Genomic DNA, 12,898 nt, shown 5'->3' with positions numbered 1-12,898 from the left:
AAAACTCAGTGTCAGGTTTGGGTACCTCTCCTTGTGAGGTGTAAGACTAGTAATGTGATTGATTAGCGTCAGTCGTTACAATCCGACATCGAAGTACGTAGTGTCATTTACTTGGTATCAAATATCAAGTACTTGGTATCATTTATCAAGTACTTGGTATCATTTATCAATACTAATACCTCTTCGTTCGATACCACATCAAATGTAGCAACCATGTCTAGTAGAGGTCGCGTGTATACATGGTACGTGAAACGTGTAGTAAGAGATTAAGGATTTGGGCCCATTGATCAAGTATGAGCCCGTGTGTGCTAATAATTATTAAATATTCAGTGGAAGAATGATGTGATAATGAATCTTTACAGTCCGAGTTACGGACAGAGAGTGTCAGTTATCTTACACAATACGCGCGAGCAACGGTCCCCACTTCTCCCGCAATAATCGAACACGCAGTCTTTAAAATGAGAAAATAGTTTTTATTTCTTTCTGACTTTTATTGCATTTTTTCTACAAATCGTTCGATTTACTAAAGAAACTAACAGCCAAATACGCGATCTATTCAGTTTTGTCTAACATATTCTTCGATATAATTAATAATTTAGAAATTATTCGAAAATAAACATTTAATCAAATATTTTAAAGTTCAAGGGCTTGGAGGCATGTATTCTGATATTGATTTGATCTCGTATTGGTACCAGGGATCCCAGCTCTCACCTCAAAATGGCGGACAGATCCCAGGATGGGAATCCGACGACACGTACGTGACACACGATGCAATATTCGTGCGACCAAAACGCCAACTGTAGTGCCACATTTCATACGGAGTCCATACCGTGTAACAAGAACTTTGACGCGTCGCATTCCCACTCAAAGATCTGTCCGCCATTTTAGGGCGAATGCTGGGATCCATGATACCAGCGTTCGCACCGATGTCTTCGCAACTCCATACACTTGCGTGTCTCGCCCATACTATTTTAGACAATTATCTTCATACTGCCGTTCGATCCTACTCGCCATTTTACATATGGATGGATTATATATGCACACGCTCATGCACATTCACATACACGTTCACATGACCATTCAGATGTACATTCACAATTAATTCTCGACAAGGAGTTCACTTTCACATTACTGTCACAAAACACTAGTCACTTAATTAATCCTCGGCAATCGGGAAAGATGTGCGGATGTCCTTTGGATTCTTCTCGTCGGCAAGCTCATGATGCCGTCTGTTTCCACCTCCTCGAGGATTGCTTCCTCTGCTCCTAACGCCCGTACTAAACTCCTGCTCCTAACTCCGTGATAAAAATGATTTTCGGTAATCAGAACGGAACATAACTGTACTTTCTAGTTTCAACGCGCGCTTTGATTGCGAGCCGCCGCCTCGTCGCCTAACAACCCACGAATCGATGCCCCGGCCTCGCATCTGGCTCGGTTGCTCTCCGCCGGTTTATTTGCGGACGGCAGCACAGTGCTCTTCGGGAGCCAATAACACAAGAAGCATCTTACTGCCGGGCTTCCGGCGAAATGCTGACGAGCGATTTTTCTTTTTTAGTTGTGGTAAGGTGGATCTGTTCCTGTCAGCTGTGCCGGCTTACCAGATACAGTGACTCGCATTAAGGTTATATTTTACATAATTGAGTAAAATGTCGCCCAGACGAAAGAAAAACTACGGCGAAAAGCTTAATTCGGAAGATACAATCAAAATCTTAGTTGCAACCGATATTCATCTCGACTATAATTTCAATAAGAAAAGAGGTTGGTTTTCGAACGATACTTTTCCAGAAATTATCTTCCATTTCCTTTTTTATTTAAACAGTGTCACAAAGTTCTACATTTATAATTACAAAGGAAAGTGCAAGGCCTTCGGGTCACCGATTTAGTTTATTTTTCGAACATTGGTAGATTTCGTCCATCATCTGGGAATAGTACTAGCCAATAGTACAAGCAGTTACTTGATAATCGTCACTAACAGAACTCCATTCAAAAAGTACCAAATCTTTAATTGTAAATCCATAAACAACTATTGAGTGTTTGCCATTATAAAGCTATATTTATATAAACACAAAATCTGTGACCTGAAGATTTTGCACTCTCCTTTTCAATTAAGGAATTTTAACACCAATTGCTAGTTTTGGGCCCAATTGTCATGAAATGTACTCAAGTATACTAAAAATAATTAACTTATGCAAGGACAAGAATCGGATGACACCTTTATTACTTTTGAAGAAATACTTCAATATGGCCATGAACATGAAGTAGACTTTATACTGCTTGGTGGAGATTTATTTCATGATACGAAACCATCACAGTCTGCCATGTTAAAATGTATGGAGTTGTTAAGAAAATACTGTTTAGGTTCCAGGTTAGTAAGATATGTTTATACACAAGATGAAATTTGAAGTGCGATAAAATTGATTATTGTCTTTTTATTAGACCAATTAAAATTCAATTTTTGAGTGATCCAGAATTAATATTCCAACACTGTCCTCAAAAAACTGTAAATTATGGAGGTCCAAATGTTAATATTAGTATCCCAATATTTTCCATTCATGGGAACCACGATGATCCAAGTAAAAAATATAATACACAGTGTTAACACAATATTGTTTTGACTATTAATAACAATGATTAAAATTACAGGCTTTGCAGCAGTTGGATCAATGGACTTGTTATCTATCTCTAGCTTTATAAATTATTTTGGAAAATCAACAGATCTCACTCACATTACCATTCCTCCACTGATATTGAAAAAGGGTAATACCCATCTTGCACTTTATGGCTTAGGCTACATAAACGATGCAAGGTTATCACGCTTGTTGAGGGATTCTAAGGTAAACTTGAGAGATACATATCTGTAATGGGCCACCTTCTCTTCTATTTTTGATGCAATTGATTTTCATTCAAAGGTGGATATGTTACAACCAAAAAATATAAATTGCTTTAATCTGTTCGTCTTACATCAAAATCGCGCACCACATCTTGAATATGGACATATTCCTGAAACAAAACTTCCCGATTTCCTTGACTTTATCATATGGGGGCACGAACATGAATGTCGTATTACGCCAGAGTTTATTTCTGAAAGAGCATACTACATTTCTCAACCAGGTATATTTTCAGATTTATCTATTAATTATAATACATGGAAATTATGAGACTACTGCTTATGAAATGCACTTATAGGTAGCTCTGTTGCAACTTCTTTGTGCGAAGGTGAAGCAAGGACTAAACACATTGGTCTGTTGAGCATAAATGGTAAGAGTTTTAAAATGAAGAAGTTACAACTAAGAACTGTTAGACCTTTTGTGTTCGACAATTTGATTCTTGATCACAAGACTATACAGAATGATAATAATTTGTTGCTTTCGGACTCTGTATATAATTTCGTCGACGATTACATAGAAAATAAGATAATACCCAAAGCTGTAGAACAACTATCAAATCACCCAAAGCAACCAGTAGTACCATTGATTCGATTGAGAATATTTCATACTAAAGACGAAGAAGTATTTGATACAATTAAGTAAGATTCTATTAGTATATTAGCGAATACAAATTTCACACAAACGGAAGTAAATGATGTGTGTATTTCAGATTGGCACAGAAATATTGTGAGGTAGTTGCTAATCCTTTGGAAATGATTTTATTCCGTAAAAAAAGTAGCTCCAGTAAAAGATCATCGTCTAAATTTGACGATTGTAGTGATATTTACCAGAATATGGCTGACATTTTCGGCGACACTGAGGTAAACAAAAATTGAGATATTTCACAATAATCGGTGATCAAATTTGTTCAATTTTTCAATTAGGAGGATCAAAGATGGAGCAGAACCGTAGAAGGAGAACTAAAAAAATACTTTAGTTTGGAAGAAAATAAAAATCTATTAACAGTACTAACAGTGGATAGTCTAAACGAAGCATTAACTCAATTTATTAATAAAGGTGATAGCGATGCTTTCAAAAACTTAGCAAGGTAATGCTTCTATAATGAAATATTTTAAAATATTGATTTGACATTGTAAGTTCGATTGTACTGTTACTATTGATTTTGTACATGTAGCCATCAAATGGAAAAAATTGTGTCACATTTGGAAACTAGTGAAGTTACTGCAAATGCTGAAAGCATCGAGGAAGAAATTAAAAGTTTTGTTGATAAAAGAAAGGAGAAAGCACAAGATGAAGACATGGATGTATATACTTACAAACTCATTTAAAAATAATATACTATTAAATGTTACAGGTTGGATAATCATGTACTATTTTATAGATACAAACATTATCCATTACTAAACCTGCAAAACCCTCTACTAATGACGAGGTAATAGATGTTGACAGTCGTAGTGATAGTGCAGACGAAGCTGAAAGATTACATAAAGTTCCTTCCAGAAGAGGTAGAGGTAGAGGAAGAGGAGCACGTAATAGAAGTAAAGAAACCAATAAAAGTTCTTTTGATATAACAACTAAGACATCGTCTACTTCAACTAAAAAACAAACAAAGACGCAGGTACATTGTAGAATTTCTATTTAACGATTCATAGTTTATATAAGCCTTTGATTTGCTATTTACCATAACATATTATCATTTGTTACAAGGATCAAACATTGAGCAGTTTCGTAATGAGGGGAATAAATCTCAATGAGGGAAACAAACGTAAAGCCAAACTAATCGATACAGATTCAGAATAATTTGTCCAGATCTGAATCCTTATTCATATGTGGCTTTTAAAATACTGTATTGAAATAAATATATTTTCATATTTGATATTTATTTGACAATACCCACTTAAAAACTTTGGACGTTTAATTTTGAGCAGAATAAAATTTTGTTTCTAACATTTTTTGATCAGACTTTATTATGCAAGGATATTTAATAAAATGAAAAATTTGGTTATCTATAAAACTTTTTTAGTTTTTTTTATGACTGAATTCTGATAAATCAATAACAATTGCATATTTTTCACTTGGTTTTTATATTACATAAAAAATCGCAGTTTTATGTTTTGGAGATGTGAACGACTAGTGTGTAAAATGTGTTGTATTAGAAATACTTAAATTTACAGTAAATATTCAGGTTGTATGGGCGTTTCATTAATTTTGATTTACATTGTATTAACATCTGCACACACAATTTGTTAACGTTTCACCTGGAATTTTTAATTTTCTTCAATTATACATTCATTCAACAACGATGATTCCTGTGTACGGTAACAAGTACCATATGCAATAATTAACATGTGCAACCTATCACATTCATCGAACTCGACACTCTTCAACTCGAACCCAGAAACAGAATTTCTTATCAGAAATTATTCGTATAAAATTTTTAAGCTATTTTATTCTCCGATCTAGGTCTTACTTAGACTTATTTTCTTTGGGGAAACATTTTCAATTTATTGGTGATAATGCTATTATCCTAACAATAATAAATAAAATTGATTTTGGTTAATAACTGAATATTGGCTTTGACAATGTTGGCTCTGGAGCTACTAGCCACGACCAGAACCCAATGAGTAACTTGTGCCTCTTGGAAACAACATTGTAAGTGTTTTACCATTGCTTGTTAATAGCAATAAAATTATCGTTACACATGAGAATCTGTACTTAGAAACAATATCAATGAACTGATAATGTTTTTCTGATTAAGAGGAGGCCAAATACCACAAATCGAATAAAATGGATTACATGAGCATTCCAATGTTTCATACGAAATTTATCAACGTACTTTATTTACGGCTTTCTAAAAATGTTTTAATTTGTGCAATTTTTAGTATAAAATGTACGAATGTCAGTATATATTGGAACACATTACAGTTACGACACCCCATTTGTTTATGCCCTTTCTAATATTTTCGTACCAGGAAATAGTACCTTCGGTATTAAAATGAGATGTTTATTGCATAAAGCTTACTATAAGAAGTTATGTAGATGAGAAGATATTTGTTAACATTATTTATAAGCTACAAATATTTAAAATCATACTTATGTTCTACGGATTCGTTGGACTTAAATAACACTATTGAGCGATAAAAAACATGCAACATATAAACGACAATCGAAACGCAAACATTTTTAGATTTGTTTACACGACGTTAGAGGTAGTTTTTTATTTTCTATGTACTTCAATTCCGCTGTCAAAATTAAAAGTAAGTACAGTAAATTCTTCCCAATTGTATTTCAGCTTTGTAAACAAAAATGGACAATTTGGGAAAAGGAGTCTCGCGGCTCGTTTTTATAGTTGTCAATTGTCAACAACTATAAAAAAACGAGGCGCAAGACTCGAATAATCGTATCTCCACTTCTCAAATTGTCCATTTTTATTTACAAGTTGAAGAACAATTGGGGAGATTTCACTGTAATACAATTGGAGGACAAATGTCAGGACGTAAACTGTCTGGAAAAGGCCATCTGGGTAACTAATTACATTCTTTCCTTGTTTACCTACTTTTCAGACAGAAGTACTTGCGGTGGAGGTTACCTGTCAGTTGTCCGATGGAATGATAGTTCGAGGTTATAGGACTGAAGCTGGCAGGATTAACGGTTCGATTGTCGTTGGTCAACAGAAGTGAGATTTGCCGCGGCCGGGACGGCCGCTCATTCGGCTGGGAGGGCAGTGTTATCGCGACTTGCCCAAATCAAGTCGCTGTAACGTGAAACTGCTTTGTTGTGAAACAACTCCTTAAAGAATAATAGAAGATAGGGGTTGCCACGGAAGTGTGTTACCAACGGACATCCCACTTCTGAAAGATCTGAATTGTTATTGTATCGAATTGTGTTACAGTTAATATTCTTTATTGTAAATAAAATGCCGCGACGCGAGAGAAATGGTGTAATTCGCAACAAAACGATTCTCAATAATTATTCTTAATAATTTCATGATTATTGAGGCTGATACAGCAATTTCATTTTCAGACTTGTATTTGGTAAGTGTCGCTCTATAAGGATCGCCTGTTGGATATTAAAAAAATCTAAGAAAAGTTAAAGTTTGTTGTGGACAGCATTATTTGTTCCTCCAGTTTGTTTAATAAAAAGAGCGAGTAAAATTCGAAATAAAGTGTGTTCTTTAACACGACCATATAAAACATACAAAGTTATATTCATGTGTACAACAAAATTTTAAATAATTCAGCGATTATAAAAGAATGTACCTAAATATTATATGTTATTAAAAAAAATTGTAATGACTATTATCACAACACGGTGTTCGCTGGTTTTACAGGATATTATAACACAGGAAGGATTATAACAAAGGAAGACGAAACGGGCTTAACGCTTATGTTTTGAAGTATGTTTTAACGCGACGTAAAATATTGTAATGTAATTTTTAATTATTGCGATTTTAGTTTGTGCCATAAAAATATTGATCGTCTAAAATCTTCTCAGCGATCAACGATCTATACCGGCGTTAATTACGCACGTGGATATTTGTCTTGGCAGATCAAATAGTAGGATATCAAAGGTGGATAAGACGATGCGAATAAACGTCAGGTTTGTTTGATAATTATCAAAAATATTATTACTGAAAATACATCGATTTACAAACAACACAAACGGAGGGGCGCGAAGCGGGATATATCTACTTTCGAAATAACGTCGATAATGTACAGTTCTAATAGTCACACAATAAATAGTATCACATTCTGAAGATCCGGTTGTCACCTCGAACTATCCGCGGAAGATCTCGCCGTCGAAACTAAAACGACAATTATGGACAATTATGGCGTCGGTGATATTGGCAATTCTCCATTGTCGCTTCTTTTATATACACCTATCGCGAAGTTAGCAACGTATAGAGGCATGCGATAAAATGATCTCTTTATAATGACTCCTTTTTCCGTCGATCGTCGACCGACACCACGGTGTCCCGTAGGTAAACTGCGTATCATTACGAAAAATAATTATTCAATTCGTCAAACTGGCAAAGGAAAATTGAATTCTCCGTTCAATCGTTTTTCTATAGTAAAGAAGCTTCCAGCATTTTCTCCTGGGAAACTCGTAAAGCTTGTTTCATTTTCGCTAGAAATTGATCAAGTTTTGTTCGGTTTCGCTAGACGCTCGTATATAAAGCTATGTTCTTTTCTTTGTTTTATTGAAATTCATAAAACATTGTTGTCTTGTTGTACGCGCATGAAATTCGCAGTGTAGCCACGAGCAACCTTGCTTAAACGGACGATCGGGATCACGATCCGATTTTTGCTCGTGAAAAATACGTTTAATAAGGATCAGTCTTCTTGATGCTCGAAGCAGCCCGATGCTAAGCCGCCGAATCACTCCGACAGAACTTGCAGAGTAAACTACAGCCCGTGATTCCTCGTCATTCGCCCAGATTAACGAGTTCGCCAGCGACGCCAGCCGCGGAAAAACGCTCGAAAGTTACCGCGGCATCGAGAAGTCGACCTGACACGATGCCCTGGCGTTAAACTGTCAAGCTATGGTACTAGATACGCTATTCTCAGATCGTTATTCCCTTCTTCGTATTGTCCGCGAATTTAATTACGCGAAGCTGAATGAAAGATGGAACATTTCGTATACATCAAGCCTTTTAGTATCGTTTGAAAGACGAGGCTTCGATATTAAAATCCATGACAGATTTACGGAGCACAAAAGAAACAACTGTTTTACATCAGTTTATAAAAGTAACAATAAGACATTTATTCGGATTTTAACAAGCGTTGTTGCAACATTTGCCGTAAGTAACATATAAATTGAATAAATAACTCATAAATGTATCTCTACGATATGGATGATCGTAAATTAAAATATTAGTGACCCGCCATTTTGACGGGTCCCGTAAATCTAGTGTTAATGACGAACCAAATTTTCTAACATTTGTAAAATATCATTCTCACAATTTAATTGTACCACTATAACTTGTAACATTCTCCAGTTTCATGTGTGCTACGTTGCGCGAAACTGTGTTAGAGGAAAGCGAAAGCGAAAGCTTTGGTCTTTGAAACGAGACCAGGCTTATTGTGGTACGATATTTCTTTACAAAAAATTATGACAGTTCATGTGTCGGTGTAATCTGAAGAGTCTGTACTGCGCTGTAGTTCGTAAAATTAAGAAGTTTGATAACAAAGTTAAGATCGGATGGCAACCTTTGCAGAGTTCAATTATACAGGGTCATTTGAAGTAACTTTTCCTTAGTGCAAATACAATCCGTGGCTTTGTTTTTAACGGAAAACACTGACCAATGAGGGGCAAGCTTGGCTGGCGCAAGGCGGCCGAGCCAATCAGAGCAATTGGGCTTCGACCTATCGTTGACACCAGCCGAACTCGCCTTTCATTGGTCACTGTTTTTCGTGTCTTCAATCTTTTCGAGGCTTCTCGCTAGCATGGTCCTTATTTTTCGATTTTCTATTTTTTGTCTATATAGTCTTAACCCCTTCGCTCAATTACGATATTAGATGAGAAAGTTATGCGTACAAAATTTGGAATTAATGGAGGATAATCGGCACAGCGTGTACACGTACAGTGGGTGTAAAAAGTATACGTACACCCTTTGAAACAGAATAAGTTTTTCATAATTGGACCACGTGGTCTAAATTTTTTTTGAATGACAGAAGGATTAGTTTACTAGACAGTGACTAAAAGATTTCATCGAAATCGGTTAACTTTGATACGAGTTGTAAGTAATTAAAGTTCGTGAAAAACGCAATTTTTCACGAATTTCAACCAAAAGCAAGTAATTTGTACAACTTTCAGTGGCTGTAGCTTGATTATGCGTCGACCGATTTTGAAGAAATTTTCGGCATGCGTATAAGTTACTGAGATCTACAAAATGCATCTTTTAAATTTTCGTTATAGGATCAGATAAAAAAGTTGAAAAAACATCATTTTTTAATTCTTTTATCATGCCAACAAATTGCAACTTTTGAAAATAATTTTTTAGCTCTTGTCTAGTAAACTAATCACTCCACCCCGCCCCATCCCCCCAAAAAATTTAGATTGTTTTGCCCAATTATAATAAAGTTATTACGTTTTAAAAGGTGTACGAATACTTTCTACACTCATTGTATGTTTGAATTTGATATACGAAGGAGAGTGACTGCTGCAAAAATATTTTCTTCAGTTGTCTTTAATATTTCTGTAGTAAAAACGTCCGCTTTGTAATCGATTTCCTGTACAAAAGGTGACCTAAAAGTCACTCGCATCGGGAAATGGGTGATTTCCGAGGTCATTATTTAAAGTAACTATCTCCTTAGCGCAAATGCAATCCGAGTTATTAACGAAAAACACTGACCAATGAGAGGAGAGCTCGGCTTTTATTTGGACAGTGTTTTTCGTCAATAACTCGTAAACGAAATCGGATTGCATTTGCGCTAAGGAAAAAGTTACTTCAAATGACCTCAGGGGCCCCTCATTTCCCGATTGGAAGTGACTTTTGGGACACCTTGTATATTTTTACGCGTTCTATTATATTAAACATTATTTATAAAATTCTGCATTTATTAAACCTTATCAAGAAGCAGTCGGACAACGGTCACGCTTGCCGCATTTGCGTTAAAGTATAAAAATATTAACCATTTGATCTCATTTTCGAACATAATTGTATTTCGTTATTTTAGAAATATTATTGAAGGTTTCTGACTAAAAGACAGTGTTTTATTATTAGATGAATAATGATGAGCTTTATGTGTTACTTCTAAAAATGTATAAAAAGTCTTGAAGGATTCACCATTAAATGCAATGTACAATGCAGAATATGACAAAGAAAAATAAACTGAATTTGAAACGCGGGAGATATGATAAATTGTAAGGCCATTATTAAAGGGAAAAATACTTTCAACACTATTATAGGGACGACGCACAGTGTTATATGACATTGACAAAAGTAAAAAAAACTGAAGTTAGTACTGCCCACAACTTTTACTGAATTTTTCAGTTTCTTGTCAAAAACGATGCTTGAAATTTACTCCAATTTTCAGTGCATTTTTTTTTTAAACGTGCTACTCGTCGAATGTTTATCCGATTAATCTGATTTTTATAAATTATGTTCAATATTATAAGACCTTCCAAGCTGCAGAACAATTTTTTTTACAATATTAACAATTTGTTCCAATTTTGTGTGTTAAATGTTTATCGACTTTAACTTGGGTTTTAAAAAATGTACCAAAAAGTACCTCTGAGATTTTTTGCACATTAATTCGGAGCATATTAAACTTCGTATTCACGTTAAATTCAGCTGCTCGAAGTTGCTCAAAATGGAGAAAATAGTCGAAACCATTACTAAGACGTATTTCCGATAAACTGATAAAAAAGTTTTTTAAAGAAATGTTAATCAGTAATTATATAATAATAAATTGCGATCGAAAAAATAAGTATACAACTTTTTATTTAATAATAAAATTAAGATCATCGTAATTTTTTATTAGTAAAATTGTGTTTTTTTAAAGCAATATTAGGGGTCTTAGGTGAAAAATGAATTAGTTTAGAAGTTATGAATTTTGTTGCGAACATCCATATAGTTGTTACACCGTGCGACGCCTCAAAATCACGCCGAAAAACTGAGAATTTATTATTACAACGAATCGAATCAGAGTCGAACATTATAACTCGGCACGCTTTAATATCCTAACTTATGATTCATGAGCAACACACCCGAACTATAAGTGAAACCAAGGAAGCGAAGAGGTATAAATCACGTAGCATGGTAATGTAACTAAGCTCTACGACTCGCGAAGATCGAGATTCACTGAAAATACGCAGAAAATGGTGTTACAACATCAGGCCGTGTCTTCGCACCTTTACATTCCTGTAAGACTTTAAGGAATGTAACTTACGTATCTAGTCACACGTACATCCAGTACATGTAGTTAGTAAGGTAAATAAGTTAATAAATCTAAAGTATGCATCTAAAACCTGAAACGAACCTACTCCGAGGCTTCGAATACCGACTACAAGAAAGACAATTATGTTCGAAAATGTAATAAAATCATTGAAATATTTAAAATTTCATGCAAATGCGACGTGATTGTCATTGTCCGATTGCTTCCAATGTTTGCCAACGTTATATCTTCTCTAACAAGAGAAGTAAGTGCCATAATTTGGAGGGGTAAGACCCTTTTACGGCTAAGGACCACTCTGCTGTTCACTGGTAACTGCTTCGTTGTTCTCGAGCTTCAAACCGGCCTCTGCTCGTTCTCCTCGTTCATGCTCCACATGGTCATCGAGAATTCCTCTTTGCGGAGGCCGGCGTTCTCCTTGATACGATTTTCCGGGGCAGCATAGGTGCCCCTTCCGGCCAGCTTCAACGACTTCAAGCCGGGAAACCACTTTAGCAGTCGCCACCATTTCTTCTCGGAACCGTCCACGTTCGAGACTTTCACCGTGGTGTATTTGGCTGACACGGGCCCGCCGTTTTTCTGGTACCTGATCGATCTGTCGATCCTTCGGTCCCCTTTCACCAAGCTATCAAGAGTTCCGATCTCCTGGCTTTTGTTCTTCGCCTCGAAGTTGTCGACCACGTTTGGCGAGTCCATTGCGCCGCGTTCGATCAGAGACGTGGTTTGCTTCGGGCTGTCTTCTTTTACAGAGTTTCCGGAACACTCGGTGCTCTCGTGGACCGCTGTCACTGTCCCCGCTGTGCCCACTGTTCGCGAACCATAAGCGCCCGGAGCCCGTTGCTGCGACCTGGACAGGCTGGAGTAGGACCTCTGCTCGTTACGAATCGCTAGGCCTGGGATCCTACAACTCCTCGACAGCGTTTCCTGCGAACAGAAACCCACCAAACGTTGGTGCTCGGTTAGACGATCGTCGGAAGGTCAGCGAACTTTGTTTCAATTAGATTTCAAAGAGATAGAGTACAAGCACACGTTCAACATTTGGAAATTTAGGATCGCATTCGAAGCCCATCGCTTTTATGTTATCGGGACTATAAAAAACGCTCGCCACTTTTA

At 36.1% G+C, this 12,898-nt stretch overlaps 2 protein-coding genes across 6 annotated transcripts in view; one reads left to right on the top strand and one right to left on the bottom strand.

Annotated features, from left to right (window-relative positions):
- The first annotated feature begins 508 nt into the window (after positions 1-508).
- Positions 509-6,982, top strand: LOC117218204 (double-strand break repair protein MRE11). 4 transcript variants are annotated; one of them, XM_076520538.1, is made up of 12 exons: positions 509-1,758; positions 2,194-2,365; positions 2,437-2,573; positions 2,644-2,834; positions 2,910-3,111; positions 3,187-3,258; positions 3,406-3,526; positions 3,598-3,748; positions 3,812-3,975; positions 4,063-4,192; positions 4,270-4,506; positions 6,452-6,982. In XM_076520538.1, the coding sequence occupies exons 1-12, from the start codon at positions 1,647-1,649 to the stop codon at positions 6,566-6,568; spliced, it is 1,806 nt and encodes a 601-aa protein (XP_076376653.1). In that variant the 5' UTR covers positions 509-1,646; the 3' UTR covers positions 6,569-6,982. The 4 variants fall into 4 exon arrangements, with proteins under 4 accessions (XP_076376653.1, XP_076376652.1, XP_033322314.2 ...); XM_076520537.1 differs by having other exon boundaries at positions 3,187-3,526; XM_033466423.2 differs by lacking the exon at positions 6,452-6,982 and adding an exon at positions 4,596-4,764 and having other exon boundaries at positions 519-1,758; positions 3,187-3,526.
- Positions 6,983-7,488: 506 nt separating this feature from the next.
- The window catches only part of LOC117218209 (pyrokinin-1 receptor), a 45,009-nt gene continuing 39,599 nt past the window's right edge, over positions 7,489-12,898 (bottom strand). The window contains exon 3 of one of the 2 annotated variants that reach the window (XM_033466432.2): positions 7,489-12,709. In XM_033466432.2, coding sequence (XP_033322323.2) covers positions 12,122-12,709 — 588 coding nt within the window. In that variant the 3' untranslated portion in view covers positions 7,489-12,121. The remainder of the gene's footprint in view (positions 12,710-12,898) is intronic. The other variant, XM_076520540.1, reaches the window with a different exon arrangement.

This window comes from Megalopta genalis, chromosome 3 (assembly GCF_051020955.1).
Source record: "Megalopta genalis isolate 19385.01 chromosome 3, iyMegGena1_principal, whole genome shotgun sequence".
Classification (NCBI taxonomy): domain Eukaryota; kingdom Metazoa; phylum Arthropoda; class Insecta; order Hymenoptera; family Halictidae; genus Megalopta; species Megalopta genalis.
This window is presented reverse-complemented; position numbering and strand designations above follow the sequence as displayed.

What these genes read in the sequence shown, in the direction of transcription:
- LOC117218204 (XM_076520537.1), top strand. Translation starts at nt 1,647, where the DNA reads ATGTCGCCCAGACGAAAGAAAAACTACGGCGAAAAGCTTAATTCGGAA. An exon ending in ATACTACATTTCTCAACCAG is followed by an intron (nt 3,112 to 3,186) that starts GTATATTTTCAG and finishes ATGCACTTATAG; the next exon opens with GTAGCTCTGTTGCAACTTCT. An exon ending in ACATTTTCGGCGACACTGAG is followed by an intron (nt 3,749 to 3,811) that starts GTAAACAAAAAT and finishes TTTTTCAATTAG; the next exon opens with GAGGATCAAAGATGGAGCAG.